The sequence below is a fragment of the Syngnathoides biaculeatus genome, chromosome 16 (assembly GCF_019802595.1).
Source record: "Syngnathoides biaculeatus isolate LvHL_M chromosome 16, ASM1980259v1, whole genome shotgun sequence".
NCBI lineage: Eukaryota > Metazoa > Chordata > Actinopteri > Syngnathiformes > Syngnathidae > Syngnathoides > Syngnathoides biaculeatus.
This window is the reverse complement of record NC_084655.1, coordinates 16,717,715-16,736,933: the sequence shown is the minus strand read 5'-3', so window position 1 is coordinate 16,736,933 and position 19,219 is coordinate 16,717,715. Positions and strand designations below refer to the sequence as shown.

The window sequence follows — 19,219 nt, the reverse complement described above, 5'->3', positions numbered from 1 at the left end:
ATTTCTAATCCTATACAAGAGAGAACCTCAACATCTTCATTTCTGCTACCTCCACTTCTGCTTCCTGTTGTCCCTTCAGTGCCACCGTCTCTAATCTGTACATCATGGCCGGCCTCACCACTGTTTTATGAACTTTGTCCTTCATCCTAGAGCGGAGACTCTTCTGTCACATAGAACACCAGGCACCTTCCGCCAACTGTTCCACCCCGCTTGGACCCGTTTCTTCACTTCCTTACCGCACTCACCATTGCTCTGTATTGTTGACCCCAAGTATTTGAAGTCGTCCACCCTCGCCATCTCTTCTCCCTGTAGCCTCACTCCTCCTCGTCCCCCCCCCTCTCATTCACGCACATATATTCTGTTTTACTTCGGCTAATCTTCATTCCTCTCCTTTCCACGCGTGCCTCCATCTTTCTAATTGTTCCTCCGCCTGCTCCCTGCTTTCACTGCAGATCACAATGTCATCTGTGAACCAGTCTAACCTCATCTGTCAGCCTATCCATTACTACCGCAAACAGGAAGGGGCTCAGGGCGGATCCCTGATGCAGTCCCACCTCCACCTTAAATTCTCTGACACACCTACGGCACATCTCACCACAGTTTTCTCACCGCTGTTCTGCTGCCCTCATACACGTCCTGCACTATTCTAACGTATTTCTTCGCCACACCGGACTTGCGCGTGCAGTACCACAGTTCCCCTCTTGGTACTCTTGTCATAGGCTTTCTCAAGTTCTTTCTTTCAAAATATGTCATAGCACTCTTCTGTATCATGATGAACACTCATATGTTTATCACCAGACGGTTAGCAAAAGGTTCAACGGCAGCAGTTACCTTTTGTCTTAACACTTTTGCATTGCATTCCATGTTTTCGATGCTTTTTTTTCTCCATTTTTTGATGTTTTTATTCTTTTTAAAAACCTGTCCATTTATTCCTTGTCTGCTTCTATTCCCCCCCCCCCATCTTGTCGTCTTTTTCCCTTTTTATCACATTTCCATTTTTGTTTTTCAGGCTTTTTTAAAAATGTTCCGCACTTTTTTTTTTACTTCCCCTTTATTCTTTTTTTTTTCCTCTTTTCTCCGCTTTCATACCAGGGTGCTAAATGAATTATGTTGGCAGGCGATTTTTACAAGCGAACAATGAAATGTTCACTTTTATTCCTTCTCTATTTTCATGTCCTTCTAATGCAGCCATGTTTTTTTTCCATTTCAGTGGTGCAAAGTCACATTTCATTCACGAGTATTTTTTGCCGTGCCCCCCACCCCTTCCCCGACAACGCAGCGCGCTATTGTGTCAGATGTCTGGACATGCCTGAGAGCTTTTATTATCGTCAACTATTTTTTTTTTTTTTTACATCTCCACTGGAGGCAACAGATGACGAGCGACGGGTGAAGATTTCCAGTGGCGGCCGGCGCAGTTTTTCCTCGGCGTCTTTTGTCACGGCGTCACCCCCGCGGGGTGACGACTCGTTTCTCCCGGGGCCTCGTTTACTCGGGCACCGACCCGAGCGCCAAACATTGTCACGCTTGACAAATGCGGCGGCGGCTGCCGTTGTTCAACCTCAAAGCGATTCTGTAGCCATGAAGATGTGGGGGGGGGGGAACACGTCTGATAGCAAAATGGAAATGTAGGACTACCGTATCCATTCTTCCATTTTCTTTGCCGCTTATCCTCACAAGGGTCGCGGGAGTGCTGGAGCCTGTCGCAGCTGTCAACGAGCAGGAGGCTGAACTGGTTGCCAGGGCACATCAAGACAGACGCACTCACAATCACACCGAGGGGCAATTTAGAGTGTCTGTCACGAACCTCCGGTGCGGGGCTGGACTCCAAGACGAGGACATAATGTGAGGCATAGTTTTTCATTCAAAGCTGAGGTCATACACGGTGTAACCAGTCCAAAAAGGTAGAGGTACAGAAACGCTAAGCAAAGGCAGGATCCAAAAATAAAGCGAGGTCTGATGACTAGGAGACAAACTATGAGCTCGGACTTGACTATAGAACATAAACTAAGATGGGTCCAAACTGAGGTGGCACAGAAACACTGTGATGAGGATAGCTCAAGATTACACACTTTTCAGTGGTGGAGATTCCTACTGTCAGTGAATGCAACTCACTAACTCGGTGCACAATGCACAACAACCTGGCAAGTGTCAGTGACCAAAACTCCAACTAAAATATGAAAAAATGACAGGTGTCACCTGCCAAGGCAGTGGCCACGCCCCTCTTGGCCGTGGTCCAGCCCGGCTCATGACCGTGTCCAATTAATGTTGCATGTTTTTGGGATGTGGAAGGAATCCGGAATACCCAGAGAAAACCCACAAAGCCACAGGGAGAATATGCAAACTCCACACAGGCGGGTCCGGGATTTTGAACCCTCAGAACTGTGATGCGGATGTGCTAAATGTACGACACCATGGTTTGTCTTGAAACCCTTTTAAACCTTCACCCTTGTCTGAATCCTTAAACCAGGCTCGAAGCCTCAACCATCTTGAAACCGTAATCGGAAGCCGAACTCAGACTTGAAACCCTAATTCGGCCTTGAGATCCTAAACCAGGCTTCACTCCCTTTATTTAAAACCTTAATTTTGGCTTGACCTTTAATTTGGCTCGAACCCGGGACCTCAGAACTGTGAGGCCAACGCTTTCCAGCTGATCCCACAGTGTCGGGACTACCGCATATCATATTCGATTCTGTTCAGGGTGTGTAAAATGACGTGAAATACTTCGATGTTGCTGACTTCAGGTTTTTTTTTTTTTTTTTTTTTTTTATGACAGACGAAGTCCACAGAATATCAAATCAGTTGTTCAGTCGGGGGACTCGTATTGCTTGATCTTCTCATCTGGACCAATCCAATATCTCAAAACTGCAAAGCGTTGGGCCTTAGAAAAACAATAGTCCACCTGTCCTGAGGGAGATGCACGGATTTAGCTTTAAATTACAATGTTATGATGCGGGCAAATTGTGTAATTCACTCACAACTTTCAACTTTCTGGTGGTCTTGGGACTTTTTGTGATCGTCCCGTTTTTCAGACTGACAAAAATAATAGCACATGTGTCGTGACGGCGCTGCACATATTTCTATTCAGTGTCTGCTGCTAGAATTCGGGTGAATTCTATACTCAGTTTGTTCAAGTACAAACTACTGACTGAGTGTGTTTGGGGGGAGTTTGAATTCATTGCCAGTGCAGAATCGTTGTTGCCAGATGACTTAAGGGGACCCCAGCGTCCCGCTTCACATTCCTGCCGACGCGCACCGCTTGTGCCTCTGCGTGCGATTAGCGAGTCCATCGATCACGCAGGTGAAAAAGACCCGTCAATACCCAAACGGCGTCTTCCGTGTTTGTTTGTTTTTTTCCCGTAACAGCAACTCCGGCATTAAAACGATGGCGGTCCGCGCGGGTGGGGTGGGGGGGGAGGTTTGTCGTCGTGTCAAACATTGATCCAAATGAAAGACTTGAGTCTCCTTGATGAGACTGCCTCACCAAAAAAAAAATCATAGATGGGACTAGATTTGTCACGCTAGCTTGTCACTGTTGGCTTCGCCGACGTCGGTACCCATGCGGGCGCATCGCCGTGTTGTTGTACTGATGAAATGCAAATATAGTCTTTTGTCTCCGAACTAATTAAAACAAGTTGCCTGATTATTTCTGCTCTCCTCAAAGCAGATGGGTCTTCGTTAGGCTAATGAGGTGGGCGGGGCTGCCTGGCAGATCCTCTGACAGGCGCGATAAAGCACCGCATTGGCACGTAAACAGATCTTTCCTCAATGCTTTTGAGTGTCTTTTGTCTGAATTGAGTCCCGCTGACTCTTGATTATTGAAATATTGTTGTTGCAAACTACTTTGTAGAAGATGGGGTCATAATGGCAGCTAATCAAAAGATTATAAGTGATTAAAATGTGATTTTCTACATACACACAAATCAACGTCACCTCAAAATCACCAGTTAGCTAAAAAAATCTTAATTGTATCCACGTTCACACCGACAGGTCAAGTTAGTCGCTATAGTTGAGCTACAAAAGAATAAATAAAAACGCCACACACTAAATAATACTGAAAATTAATCAAAACAAATGTTATTGTATTTTCACAAATTGCCAGATGCGACATCCGGAGGAAAAAAAGCACGCGCCCCACCTCACCCCAAAAAATGTGATGCCGAAAGGGAGCTAAAATGTCATACATATTTTATCGCATTGCCTCAAATAGGAGGTTTCGCTCATCCAATAAATTCTCAATCTGCCAACTGAGTCACCCACTTAAATAAATTAATGTTTCACCTCGGATAGATCCGACATCATTTTCGCTCAGGTTAAAAAAAAAAACAAAAAACCTTGTCGTGCCACTGTAATTACCCTAACTACTAAAATACTAAAATAAATAAACGTATCAACACATCACAAGAAGCATAATGTTACTTGAATAAATAGTCACTTGACCTCAAATAGTCCCTCCCCCCTCTTTTTCGGAAGGAAGATGGTACATAGAGTTTTCAAAGTTTCAATACCTTAGCTTAACTTAGCAACAACACGTTAGCACGAACAGGGCTGTTTAAAGAAAAAAAAAGGCAGCTACACAGTAGCAACATGGTAGCACAGCACTAACAGGGCCGGTTTAAAAAAAACATACCTAAATCACTGAGACGCGGCAGTAACACAGCAGCAACACGCTAGCGTGGCGCTAATGCTAACACTAGCGCGGCACTAACAAGGCCCGTTTTAAAAAAAAAAAAAACATACCGGTAAAAATCACTGAGACATGACAGTAACACAGTAGCAACAGGCTAGTACAGCGCTAATGTTAGCGCAGTGCTAACAGGGCCATTTAAAAAAAACAACATACCGGTCAAAATCACTGCGATGCGGCTGTAACACAACAAAAACACGCTAGTGCAGCGCTCACAGAGCTGGTTAAAAAAAAACATACCGGTAAAAGTCACTCAGCATTTGTATTCCACATTTTCCACTCGATTGCCCCCTTGTGGCCGTTAGGAAAAAAAATGCACAAATTAGCCGCATCACTGCATAAACCGCAGGGTTGAAAGCGTGTGAAAAAAGTGGTGGTTTATCGGCCAGAAATTGCGGTAGTTTAAACAGGTGGCACCACAAAGTACCTGTAATTACATTTACAAAATGATAAATACTAAACAAAGACAAATATCACTGAAGTCTGCCTGTGTTTGAACAAATCACGAGCTGAAGCATCCACCTAAACAAAAAAAAATGCCTTACTTCAAATAGATGCCTCCTGTTCACGCCCAGATGAAAAAAAATGCCATTAACTAGCTGTAATTACTGTGAGTACATTTGTAAAGGAAATACCATTTGGTACATACATACGTCAAAGCTGTGTAAAAGCCACAAGTGCCGACATTGAAATCCACATTGAAACATGAGATATTTACAAAGAAAGACGGTACATAGAAAAAGGTAGTGCTAATGCTAGCGCCGCGCTAACGCTAGTGCTAACGGTAGCACTAACGCTAACAGGGCCGGTTAAAGTAAAACTTACTGATAAATATCACTGAGACACGCCAGTAACACAGCAGCAACACGCTAGCACAGTGCTAATTCTAGCACAGCGCTAACAGAGCCGGTAAAAGTCACTTCCTCGGCACATATATTCTCATTCTTACCTTTTCCGGTCGACTGCCCCATGCGGCCGTTAGAAAAAATGCACAAATTAGCCGCATCACCTCATAAACCCCAGCGTTGAAAGCTTGTGAAAAAAGTCGCGGCTTGTAGGCTAGAAATTACGGTAACTCAACGGTAAAAAAACGACAAAAGTTACAGTTTCACCAGCTGAATCATCCACTTGCAAAAAAATAAACACATCACCTCAAACAAACATTCCGCTAGCTACTTAAGCTACAACGATAACATGACATCATAACACCAGAACGGTGTAGACAAATTTTATAAAACCGCAACCGTTACTTGCCTCTCTTCAGTCCAGATGAAGACTTCCTCAAATAAATGCCAGTTACCTCCTGCGGTTGAGTACTGACGCCAAGCTGTCTTTTCCTCGCAGGTGTTCACCCGCTACGGCAAGTGCTACATGTTCAACGCGGCCGAGGACGGCAAATCTCTGCGCACCACCATGAAAGGCGGCACAGGCAACGGCTTGGAGATCATGTTGGACATCCAGCAAGACGAATACCTGCCGGTGTGGGGCGACACAGGTGGGGGCCCCGCTCAGTACTTTGGACCACAATCCGCAAACACTCAGCAGGTCGGGATGTTCCGTCTCTCTCCTCGTGAGATGTTTTTTGCGTTCACGCGATTTAAATTCATCCATAATTAACGCGGCGAGACTCACGGTTCTCGGGAAAGGAACGCGCTGTCTTTTTCCGCAGATATTAAAGGTTTTATGTATGATAAATGGGCACTAATAAAGCAATAAAAAAAAGTGTTGGCATTTGTAACCCCAATAAAACGACACAAAAAGTTGACACCTGGAAAGAATAAAGCGAATATGGTATTGCTTACTTTGTGTCAAAATATCAAAGGACAGCCAGATGAACAACCCCCTCATAAAACAATAATGTCGGTATTTATAACACCAATAAAACAATAATCAAGTAATCCTAAGAATTTAATTTCACCAGAAAATAAAACGCATTGGGACCTTTTTTGGGAGGGAAACAAAAACAAAGGTAACAATAAAATAATTTTACTGCTTTGTGATGTCAAAATGTAGGACGCAATGAAAAATGAATCCCTAGAAAATAATACAGGACAGTACTTCGAATTGTACTGTTTAACCGCAGTAAAACTTCATCGCTGGTGACAAATTGCTGCTCGTATTTCTGTTACTTCTTCGTGGCAAAATATAAAAAAAAGACATCTGGTTGGAGTTTAGAGAGATTTATTTTTTTAGATGTTATCGTGGAGGCAATAAAATAATGCATATCTGGAGCGGATCGCCACGCGGCGTCCAAAAGTGAAATGAAGGAATGATGAATGGGCCGTCATATTGAAAAAATGTCAGATACGTAATCAGAACATCAATAAAATAGTTTAAAAAAAACATACACGTATGAATGTACAATGAAGAAAATAAGTATTTGAACACCCTGCGATATTGCAAGTTCTCCCACTTAGAAATCATGGAGGGGTCTGAAATTTTCATCGTAGTTGCATGTCCACTGGGAGAGAGATAATATAAACAGAAAAATCCAGAAATCACAATGTATGAATTTTTAACAATTTATTTGTGTGATACACCTCCAAATAAATATTTGAACACCAATGTTAATATTTGGTACAGTAGCCTTTGTTTGCAATTACAGAGGTCAAACGTTTCCTGTAGCTGTTCACCAGGTTTGCACACACTGCAGGAGGGATTTTGGCCCACTCCTCCACTCAGATCTTCTCTAGATCAGACAGGTTTCTGGGCTGTCGCTGAGAAACACGGAGTTTCAGCTCCCTCCAAAGATTTTCCATTGGGTTTAGGTCTGAAGACTGGTTAGACCACGCCAGAACCTTGATACGCTTCTTACATAGCCACACCTTGGTTTTCCTGGCTGTGTGCTTCGGGTCATTGTTATGTTGAAAGACGCAGCCACGACCCATCATCAATGCTCAGACTGAGGGAAAGAGGTTGTTCCCCAAAATCTCACGGTCATCACGGTCATCCTCTCCTTAATACAGTGCAGTCGTCCTGTCCCATGTGCAGAAAAACACCCACAAAACATGATGGAACCACCCCCATGCTTCACAGGAGGGATGGTGTTCTTGGGATGGAACTCATCATTCATCTTCCTCCAAACACGGTTAGTGGAATTATGACCAAAAAGTTCCATTTTGGTCTCCTCTGACCACAAAACTTTATCCCATGACTCCTTTGTGTCATCCAAATGGTCATTGGCAAACTTAAGACGGGCCTTGACATGTCCTGGTTTAAGCAGAGGAACCTTCTGTGCCAAGCATGATTTGAAACCATGACGTCTTAGTGTATTACCAACAGTCACCTTGGAAACGATGGTCTGAGCTCTTTATAGGTCAATGACCAAGTCCTGTTGTGTAGTTCTGGACTGATCCCTCACCTTTCTAAGGATCATTGGGACCCCATGATCTGGTATCTTGCATGGGGCTCCACTCCGACCGAGATTGACCGTCATGTTTAGCTTCTTCCATTTTCTAATGATTGCTCCAACAATGGACCTTTTTTCACCAAGGTGCTTGGGCAGTTTCACCGTAGCCCCTTCCAGCTTTGTGGAGTTGTACAATTTTGTCTGTGGTGTCTTTGGAGACCTCTTTGGTCTCGGCCATGTTATAAGTTTGAGTCTTACTGATTGTTTGGGGTGGACAGGTGTCTTTATGCAGCTAACGACCTCACACAAGTGCATCCGATTCAGGATCATACATGGAGCGGAGGTGGACTTTGAAAGGCGGACTAACAGGGTCCGAATTCTAGCTGATAGACAGGTGTTCAAATACTTATTTGCAGCTGTATCACACAAATAAATCGTTAAAGAAAGTCATATATTGTGATTTCTGGATTTTTCTTTTTAGATGATCTCTCTCATAGTGGACATGCACCTCCAATGAAAATTTCAGACCCCTCCATGATTTCTAAGTTTGAGAACTTGCAATATAGCAGGGTGTTCAAATACTTATTTTCTTCACCGTACGTTACCCGCTCTATGGCTTTACTTTCAGAAGTGGCATCAAGGACGTCACAAATGGCATTCTATGCTTGAAAACAATAACGGTGGATTTTACTACACCAGGCAGAATGATTGATGGCACAAGTATGTCAGACCGGATTTTACAACGTCCATAAAACACTCCGAAATGCACTTTGTTGATTAGAAAATATGTTTGATCTGACGTCGAAGACATAATAAGCCCTCAGAACACAAAAACCGGAATGAACATGTGGATTTATTGCACTCTCGCCTCCTGTTCTTTTCCCTGTTGTGTGTTTTCACACACTGTATTGTTCTTGCCACCTGGAACCAGCGCTGGGCCGGGCCCCGACAACCCACCACGTGTGCCTTTGCACTTCACCAAGTCACGCAAAGAAAAACGTTTGATTCCGGGGGAATGATGAATGAGCGGCCGAAGCTTCCCGTTGCCTTGGAAACAAGCCGTTATTGAAAGGACGTACTCCCTGCTGTAGCGCGACGGTCCGTGTTGATGGCCAGATGGTCTTCGAACTTCCCACCAACGGGCAAAATAATCAGACTAATAGTTTTGGAGGGAGGACAAGTTCTCAAACACAACCGCTGGCTTTAAGCCGCAGCCTAGTGCTGACATCAGACCTGAATTTGGAACTTGATCCGGGTCTCTGGCTTTTTCCAAGTAAAATTTTATGCAAAAAAATTATTAATCAAAAAATGAGATGCTTGGAAAAGAATCATTTAGCCTCCCCAGTGGAATAAATTCAACACCAAAGCCAGGCTTGAAAACTTCAGATCGTACAATCCGGAAAGTACTGAATGACAATAATGACTTGCGTCACACATCTTAGTAGGGTCACGGTTGTCATGGCGATTGTTCACGTTTGTAAAGGTTTCCGAACAGAGTCAGTCCAAACGAGACCATAAATGGTTCATTTGAGCTGACGAGTTCTGATTACATCCCTGACGCCATTTTGCCGGCACAGCTCGTCACCTCCATCGTCCGCGTTTTACCCCCCGGCGACCTTGAACGCCGCCCAAAAAAAGGAGACCGGATCGTAATTTGGAATCTAATTTAAAGGGCTCCTGTCATGAAATTGATGATTTTTAGTAAGTTATTAATGAAAAAACGTCAGCCAATATGGGCCCATGCATTTTTATCTCTAACCCGATTGGGGCGGGGCTAGCCCAGCTGACTCTGGCCGAAAGGCCGGCAGCCAATCACAGGGCCACATAAACAAACATTTACACTCACATTCACACCTACGTACAATTTCGACTTTTTGGGATGTGGGAGGAAACCGGAGTGCCCGGAGAAAACCCACACAGGCACGGGGGGGAACGTGCAAACTCCACACAGGCGGGGCCGGGATTTGAACCCAGCTGCTCAGAACTGTGAGGCGGTTGTGCTGAATGTGTGGCACCAAGGCTGTCCTGAAATCCTTTTAAACCTTAACCCTTGTCTGAATCCTTAAAACAGGATCGAAGCCTCAATCAGTCTTGAAACTGTATTTGGAAGCCCAACTCAGACCTGAAACCTAAATTCGGTCTTAAGATCCTCAACCAGCTTTCAACCCTTTTTTAAAACCCGAACTTTGGTTTCAAACCATAAAGGTTTGGAACTGTAACCTGAACCGCGAAGCCAGTCTTGAAGCCCTAATTTTTAACCCTAATTCTGTCTTGAAACCTTAACTCAGGCTTAAAAAAGTAACTGAAACCCTGACCATGTCTTGAAACTCTCATTTTGAAACCCCGACCCAGGCTAATTTGAATCCCCAACCTTTACTTGAACCCCTGAAAAAGTCTTCAAAACTGAACTTGAAACTGTGAGTTGAAGCCCAAATTTAAAACAATTGAAATCACAACAAGTCTGACATTTCCCATCCAACTTGAACGCAGCAGCGAAGAACGTATAGTCGTGCTTCGGTTCTTGTTTTTCACGACTTTTTCGAGAGCGTCTTCCCGCCCGAGCTTTTTCTTTTGAGTCTTTTTGCATGCAAGGACGCACCAACGCGATATCATCGGGGCCGCTTGCTAATTTGCATCTGTGGCAAGGAGGCAAAAGCCCATAAACGGAACAAAAGGTGAGATTTGAAACGATGAAAACACTTGATGAATGACCACGAGTCCGTTCTTAAAACGCTGCGCGTGTTCCTTTTTAATCTATTCACAGCCGCGGCAAATTCATCAAAACGGACGTCAGGAACGCTGATTTTTGAAGGTTGTCAGACACAAAACGACTCAAGTCCTTTGCAGTCGGAGCAAACTGCTCCGGGGTATTATTTATTAATTGGCTCCAAACTCTCCGCCATTATTTGCCGCCTTGTATGAGTGAAGCCTTCCTTTAAAACTTACCAATTTAAACTTTAAAACCCTAACCTAATGCAGGCTTGTAACGCAACCTTGAAACAGTAACCCCAATTTGAGTACCTAGTACCTTGAGACCCTAACCCTAAGTGTGACTTGAAACCTGTTAGAAAAACATTATTTCCTATAACCTCCTATTTGTTTTTGATCCGTATCATTACAGTTCCTTTCAAACTCTTTGAGATTATTCAACTATATTTCTTTGAGCGGGTAAGAATGGATGGATCCGCGCTACTTCGATACTGTCGTTACGCACCCCAAGCTACCGATCAAAATGGGCGACGCAGTGCGGGCGAAGCACGTTACGAGCGATTCATTCGAGCGAATTCCCGATGAGTATTTCTGTTTACTTTGTGTCCATGGTATCAGAAATATCGACAAAGAGTGTACAGGAAGGCCCGAATTACTTTCAACAGGGATACATTCATAATTTCGAGGTTTCCCAAAACGGGAACGCCAGTTAAAGTTTCTGCAACGTGTTGGCCGTCCTTGCGAAACAATCAACCACCTCATAAACTAATGTGTGACATCGAATTCAAGAAGATTTCTGATGCCTGTTGTTTGTGCAAAGCAGGCTAAATTTGCGTTTTTACGCCACATAAACATGTTGATTCAAAATGGTATCTACGTTCATAGCGGAAAATTAATTTACATAAATGATGGCAGTATGCGTGTCCTCTATCGTTCTGAACCTTCGTAAATGTAGGCCCAAAATATTTCTATTCATGTGATGTGTTTGATCATGGATAAGAACGCTTGAGAGCAGAGCCGAGGTGCGGCAGGAAGGCTCAGGTAGAGCTTCCTCCTTCCTTCCCTTATAGGTGTTACACCGACTAATTGAGTCATTTACCTCGGAACAGACGGCTTTGTGCTGATTTATCTTCGATACGTTCAGGTGGTCGTGAGGTCGGCCACAGGCCTTAATCCGCTGTTTGCATTTATCTAAATTACGCTTTGGGGTGGGAAATCGCACCAGATATCCTCCCGGTAATCTCGCTGGATAGCGCTTGTGGAATCGGATCGAAGCCGGACTGTACACTCGCAATTCAGAGGCTAAAAGTAACCAGGCGCTCTCTTTGTTTGTGGGGAAAGGATTGCGGCTGTGGGCAGTATGGGCGGAGTTCAAAAAATGACGCTCACTGATTGGTCTTTCTCACGGATCCAACTATTGAGGACAATGGGTCTCCCTATGGCTCCCTGTAATCCCAAATCTTGATCAATGTCTTTGGTAACCCTTTCCAGACTGATGGATGTCAATTTTTTGTCAACCGTTGCGGAATTTCTTTGGATCGTGTCATGTTGTTGCATCTTTTCTGTTTGGGAGATTTGATTGTTCAGGTCTGGAGGTAAATCTGGTTCGGGTGTGAGCAGTGAAAATTAACCAAAATTTGTGATTACCTGCAATCAATTCATGATTTAACAAGCCATGAGTGTGTGTGTGTGTGTGTGTGTGTGTGTGTGGGAGGGGTGAGGGGGATTACTTTTTCACTCTGTTTTTTTTTTAAACGGCATTTTAAATTCACTTAAATCTTTAAACATTGTAAATATAAGAATTTCAGGAGGAGGCCAATAATTTTTCACACCACTGTACTTCACTTTCAGTCAATCAAAATGGACTTTGTTGAAAGCTAGAAACGGGTCTAAGGTGCTTTACTACTTCAAAGATTGAATGTCGCCTCGTAACCTCCTGGAGACTTTATGGGATTGTTCATTTCTTTTACCGGCGTTTGGTCAACAGCACAGGGGAGAGATTTTCGACCCTAGCAGCCTGCGGTACCTCCACATCAAGGATTGAATTGTTGCATTGTCACCTTGTCAGTCGAGACCTTAAAGGGTCATTAATATTGTAATATAATTCACATTATTTACTCTATTTATTTGAATGGATTTCTCACACTGAGTGATCACGAGGCTCTTGAACTGGTCTTTATGGCATTATTAATTATATTTTACTGTGTCAAATAAAGTATAGCGGTGCCCTGAGGTATGAGTAACCCGATTTAGGAGTTTTTCAAGGTACAAAACTTTGAGGTACAAGCGCAGTGTGGTGGCAATGAGCTCAATTTAATAAAAAGCAGCCATTTGGTAGATTTACAGATTCCTCAAAAAAGATCTTCAAGCGTTTATTGCTTCTCCAAGTTCAGGTTTATAATCAAAAGCAACATACGCCAAACTGAGTTGCATATTGTGATTATTTAAAACACATTTAAAAGACAGAACCACAGAGATTTGCATTTAATTCCGCCAATTTAATCCAAACACATAGTGGGAAATGCAATAGATGAGCTAATGAATCGCATCAGTGTCGCATTGTTGTAACCCTTTAAGCAACTGATGTTTTAACACAAGCGGTGCAGCAATGCATGTAGACAGATAATATCCTAATACTCACAGGTATATATTTAGCACTCTGCACAAACAAGTCGTATGACTGTGGTCTTTTGAGGCGTAGTGACCACCTCCATGTATAGATGGCCTGGGCACGTATACAACAAGGAGCAGCTCAATGTAAATTGAATTGAGGCAAAAAAAAAAATGTAAAAACAATTTAAATTTTGTTACATTCTATTTGATTTTTTTTTTTTTTTTCAAAATATTTCTCTTATTGGAAAAACACTACAAAATGTTTTTGGGGTGAGGTTTGAAGGGAATAATGGCATTTTCCAATTATTTCAAGGTTGAAATATGATTTGATTTACAAGCACGGTCACAACAAAATTTGATGCGTTTCATTTTTTTTTAATGATCTCATGAATAAATGGCATTACTAATGTAACTTTTTTTTTTCCACTGTCAAATCAAGACCAACAATTTCAGCCCGATTGACATCCTTTTCAAACATCACCAGTTTTCATTTTCAACTCATCTTGAGATGCTATGGAATTAGCAATATTATTTACAATTAGTATTGACATACTAATAAAGTTAAAAAAATAATATTTAATAATTTATTTAATCTCATAATAATAATAAAAATACTAATAATAGGCCATCAGATCCATACTTTCATTTCTTTGCAGCTGTTTTTTCCCTTCTCAACGCTGGCCGACGACGACACAGGCGTACTGCGTTTATTGCGTCCGAGCTGTCGCCATGGCGATGGCAGCATATTGTCAAATGCATGCTGATATTTTAATGGAGGAAGGTTGGTGGGGTGGTCGTTTTTTTTTTTTTTTTTTTTTCATTTCTTTTTAATCCGTCCTGGCGATGCCGAGTGGTGGATGCTTTTCCCCTGTATGCTGGAGCGGTTTTGGTGGACAACGGGGGGAAGTTACAAATACTTCCTTTGGCTATTTTTCTTTTTTTTTTTTTTCAAAATCTTTCTGATTCCTGAAAATCCAGCCAGACTGGAAAAAGGTTTGAAGGGGATAGACTGCAAGACGGAGTGGACAAAGGAACGACTAGAAGTAACATTACAAAGTCAAAATCGTGTTTGTATTTGTGGCCCGGGGGGGTATTACAGGCGACACGGTGCCTCAGCTGGTAAAGTGTTGGGCTCACAGTTTCTGAGGACCCGGGTTAAATCCCGCCTGTGTGGCATTTGCATGTTCTCCCCGTGCCTGAGAGGATTTCCTCCCACATCCCCAAAACAAACATTAATTCCTCACTCTAAATTGCCCGTAGGTGTGATTGTGAGTACGACTGTTGTATGTCTAGATGTGCCCTGCGATTGGCTGGCAACCAGTTCACCCAGTTGTACCCCGCCTCCTGCCTGTTGACAGCTGGGATAGGCTCCAGCAGTCCCGCGACCCTTGTGAGGATAAGCGGCTAAGAAAATGGATGATGGATGGATGGATGGATGGATGGATGGATGGATGGATGGATGGATGGATGGATGGATGGATGGATGAACAGTACATCACATGCGTATTAGTCAAAAAGGGGTACAGAGCTGCTGTGGCCTTGGGGGCCAAGCCGGTAACCCCCGTCCTGGTCCTGTAGGGGTGGGACGCCTCCCACCCCCAAGGATCCAGGGTTGGTCCCCCAGCCCGACCAAAGCGCCCCCGACCAGTCCAAAAGGGACCCCCAGTTGCCTGACAATTGAAGTTGGGGAGTCGTAGGGAGTTGAATGTCTCCAAGGCACACGAGAGCGCAAGTTGACTGTGTCATGATTTTGGTTATCTCCGTGGAAACATTCGCTTGGGCGACTTTTTACCATAATTGGCGTTTTGTGTGCGCGCGCGCGCGCTCATGCACGCGTGTTTTGTTTTAAAGCGCTTTCATCAAATGTCCCTCATAACCTGTTTTTCACCAATGTGGGCGTGTTTTGGGGATGAAGGGAAAAAAAATAGTTTCCCAGCACCACTTCATACTGCATGACCAACAAAAAAAAATGCAAAACAATTACCGGTAGAGTTTATCTTTGTCCGCGTCAGTTGTGTCCTTTTACTGTGCACAAATGGCGGATCGATAGATTTATCTGATCTCCACGTCGGACTACTACTCAAAATAAATCAATTTGATGACCCCCCCCCCCACCACCACCACCACCACCATCCGTTGTGGTCTCCATTCCTGTTTGTGGACAAATGGTTTCCCCCCTTATTATTGTCACTTGGAACGCCGCCCGAAAAAAATAAAAAATAAAACAGGAATGACATCGACTACTGAAGCATACATTTTAGGCAAAATATATTAAATTTCTTAAATAACTTTATTATATAAAGTATTTCAACTATACATGTCTTTCAACTATGCAGTTTATCATCAGGAAAAGCTAATAAACAATGCTTTAAAAAGGCAAATTTTTTTTAGGCTCGGAACGCATTATTTCTTTTTCCATTCATTGTAATGGGAAACATCGATTCGGTTTTCGAACAAATCACTTCTTGGACCGTTTTCTGGAATGGATTCTGGTCGAAAACCGAGGCATCACTGTATATGGTTACGTAAAATAATTCCTAACCCATTCACAAAATGCCACGAGGCATGCTGGGAAATGCGTCTTATATACCGGTGTCCAACTCAAGGCCCAGGGGCCAGATCCAGCCCGTTGCATGATTTTATGCGGCCCCGGGAGGCAAATCATCTGCATCGACTTCTATGATTCTGGTGAAAATCTGTACCAAATTTCAAATTGCCACATACATAAATGATAACTTTGACATATTGGAAGCATTTTTGTGTTACCAAATATGAATAATGTCCGAAAAGCCCATTACACTTGATCTCTGATTCAAAACTAGTGTAAATATGATGAGGCGATTAAACATTGTGATTTTAGTCATTACGGCCCTCTGAGAGAAATCATAACTACAACAAAAATGAGTTTGAATCCCCTGCTCTCGCGTTTAAGGAACTTGATGCTAACGACTCGGAACAAAAACTCCAACCGTGAAAATGCTTCTCCCCATTTGGTGTCTCATTTCCTGATTGTGTACAAATAACGTTTTTTTTTTTTGTTTTTTTTAATTATTCCTTTGCAGAGGACACAGCGTTTGAGGCGGGGGTCCGAGTCCAGATTCACAGCCAGGCCGAGCCCCCCTTTGTGCACGAGCTGGGCTTCGGCGTAGCCCCCGGCTTCCAGACCTTCGTGGCGACCCAGGAACAGAGGGTGGGTTTCCGTTTAGCAATCCATCAGCTGACACGGGAAACAATAACATGGATACGCGCAGGATACACGCTGTACGTATTCGCAAATCCTTAAAGGACCCCAGAATACGTAGGAAAGTTTAATTCGTAATACTGTTAATGTTCTTTTATTAGATAATGGTGGACATGGGAATTGCATAAACGTTTATTCACCTCGCAAAAGCAATTTACAGAACTTTAAAATGCTGTATATGAGTTTTAGTTAATGAAAAGTTGCAAATGCACGCTCTGAAACTCGAGTTTCTTCACTTTCAGCAGGAACTGGGAAAAAATAAAACAAAAAAATACAGCAAAATGTGACAATGTGTAAACAAGACTTCTGACGGTGACCGAGAATCGAACCCACGGCACAGAACTCTGCTTCGAATGTCGGCAGTTCGCCTTTGAGCGCTAAAGTTTGTCCACGCCGAATCTTGACGAGCGTCAGCCGTTTTGACTTCACCGCTGAATTTAGTCATTTTCTTCCAGATTTTTTTTGTTGTTCTTGTCGCCGTAACCCTAACTTGATCACTCCGTTCTTGCGCGCGCCGTGATCGTACTCGCGTATAAAAAGACGTGACGAGTCCAATGTCGGTTGCGTCGGTGAAACTGAAGTTATCAAAAAAAAGGCCTTTTCAGTCAGAATGGCGCAAAAAAAAAAATACATTTATTTTTTATTTTTAATTCCATCAAGGGGTGGCACGGTGGATCAGCTGGTAAAAGGGTTGGTCTCACAGTTCTGAGGTCCCAGGTTCAAATCCGGGACCCGCCTGTGTGGAGTTTGCATGTCCTCCCCGTGCCTGCGTGGGTTTTGTCCGGGTACTCACCGGAGTTCCTCCCACATCCCAAAAACATGCAACATTAATTGGACACTCTAAATTGCCCCTAGGTGTGATTGTGAGTGCGTCTGTCCGTCTCTATGTGCCCTGCGATTGGCTGGCGACCAATTCAGGGTGTACCCCCGCCTACTGCCCGTTAACAGCTGGGATAGGCTCCAGCACTCCCCGCGACCCTCGTGAGGATAAGTGGTGAAGTAAATGGATGGATGGATGGAGTCAGAATGGCGAAATAAACCTTTTTTAGTTTTTATTTTTAATTCCGTCAAGCGGCAGCATGGTGGATCAGCTGGTAAAAGCGTTGGCCTCACAGTTCTCAGGACTCGGGTTCAAATCCCATACCCGCCTGTGTGGAGTTTGCATGTTCTCCACGTGCCTGCGTGGGATTTTTCTGGGCACTCCAGATTTCTCCCACATCCAAAATAAAAAAATCCAACATTAATTGCATACTCTAAATTGTCCTTAGGTGTGATTGTGAGTGCGATTGTCTCTATGTGCCCCGCGATTGTCTGGCGACCAGTTCAGGGTGTACCCCGCCCCCTGTCCGTTGACAGCTGGGACAGCCTCCAGCAATCCCCGTGACCCTCGTGAGGATAAGCGGTGAGTAAAACGGCTGAATAGATGAATTCCGTTAAGGCCCATACAAAAAGCGTCGACTAACAGCCCACTTGGGTGATTCTCTGCACTCATCTGTCATCCCCCCCCTTTCTTTTCCTGAGTGGCAGGTCGAAGACGAGGCGCTCGCCGCTCCTAACTGCCGCCGAGGCGGAGCGCGCTCGCTCCGCGGGGGAAGAAAAGCAGTAAATTTAGATCCTCTCATTAATTAATACAGAGCGCAAAACATCAAGTTGTCTGCCGAGACCGTTTCTACTCCTCCTGAAGCCCTTTCCAGCTTAATAACCGCTTCGTGTGTCGTATAGAACGTTAAATTTGATTGAATATTAGCCTTGAAAATGCTATAGTGCATTGAATGTGGCAAAGAACATTTATGGAGAACATGCAATGTAAATAATCCATTACATTCATGGATCATTTGATACCTTGTAAATTTTGAACTAAAGTGTTTTATAGAATATTAAATGTGATATAAATATGGTGGTTTGTATAGACCATGAACATTAGTTGTAAAGAACAATAAATATCATGGAAATATGTCAGTTTTGTAGAACATTAAGTAAATGTCAATGTGGTATGTTAGTTCAGAGGTGTCAAACTCGAGGCCCGGGGGCCAGATTTGGCCCGCCGCATGAGTTTATGTGGCCCGCAGAGGCAAATCAACTTTTTGTTGAAATCTGTACCAAAATTTCAAATTGTCAAATCATAAATGATAACAATTGAGCTATATCAAGCATTATTGTGTTCCCAAACTACAATAGTTGGAAAAAACGCATTACCCTTGATTTCTCATTTCAAAACAAGTTCATCAATTTCACGTGTAAATTATGATGAGGCGGTTAAAGATTTTTATCGTTTCACCGCCATAACAGCCCTTTGAGGGAAACCGCAAGTACAATGTCGACAAAAGTGAGTTTGGCACCCCTGTGCTCGTTCGTTGGATATTTATGAACAAGTGATCATCAGAACATCACATTTCATGTAGAAAACATCAAATATGATGCATACTCCTGAACAGGAGCTCACCACAACTTCAGATTTATTGTATAAAATTTTAAATGTGGTGGTAATTGCTATGTTATCGAATAGTCACTCGGTCCTAACGGATTGCGCACGCTGTTGACGCCAACCGGTGGAAATATGGCGGTCGCTGCCATATTTAAGAGGCTTTCGCTCGCGCTGATGGTTTTGGTCCAACGTTTGGGA

General features: G+C 43.4%; 1 protein-coding gene across 4 annotated transcripts in view; it reads left to right on the top strand.

Moving 5' to 3' along the window:
- The window catches only part of asic2 (acid-sensing (proton-gated) ion channel 2), a 185,561-nt gene that overhangs the window by 152,182 nt on the left and 14,160 nt on the right, over positions 1 to 19,219 (top strand). For all 4 annotated transcript variants that reach the window (XM_061846817.1, XM_061846815.1, XM_061846814.1 and 1 more), the window contains 2 exons: positions 6,029 to 6,179; positions 16,418 to 16,545. In XM_061846817.1, coding sequence (XP_061702801.1) covers positions 6,029 to 6,179; positions 16,418 to 16,545 — 279 coding nt within the window. The remainder of the gene's footprint in view (positions 1 to 6,028; positions 6,180 to 16,417; positions 16,546 to 19,219) is intronic.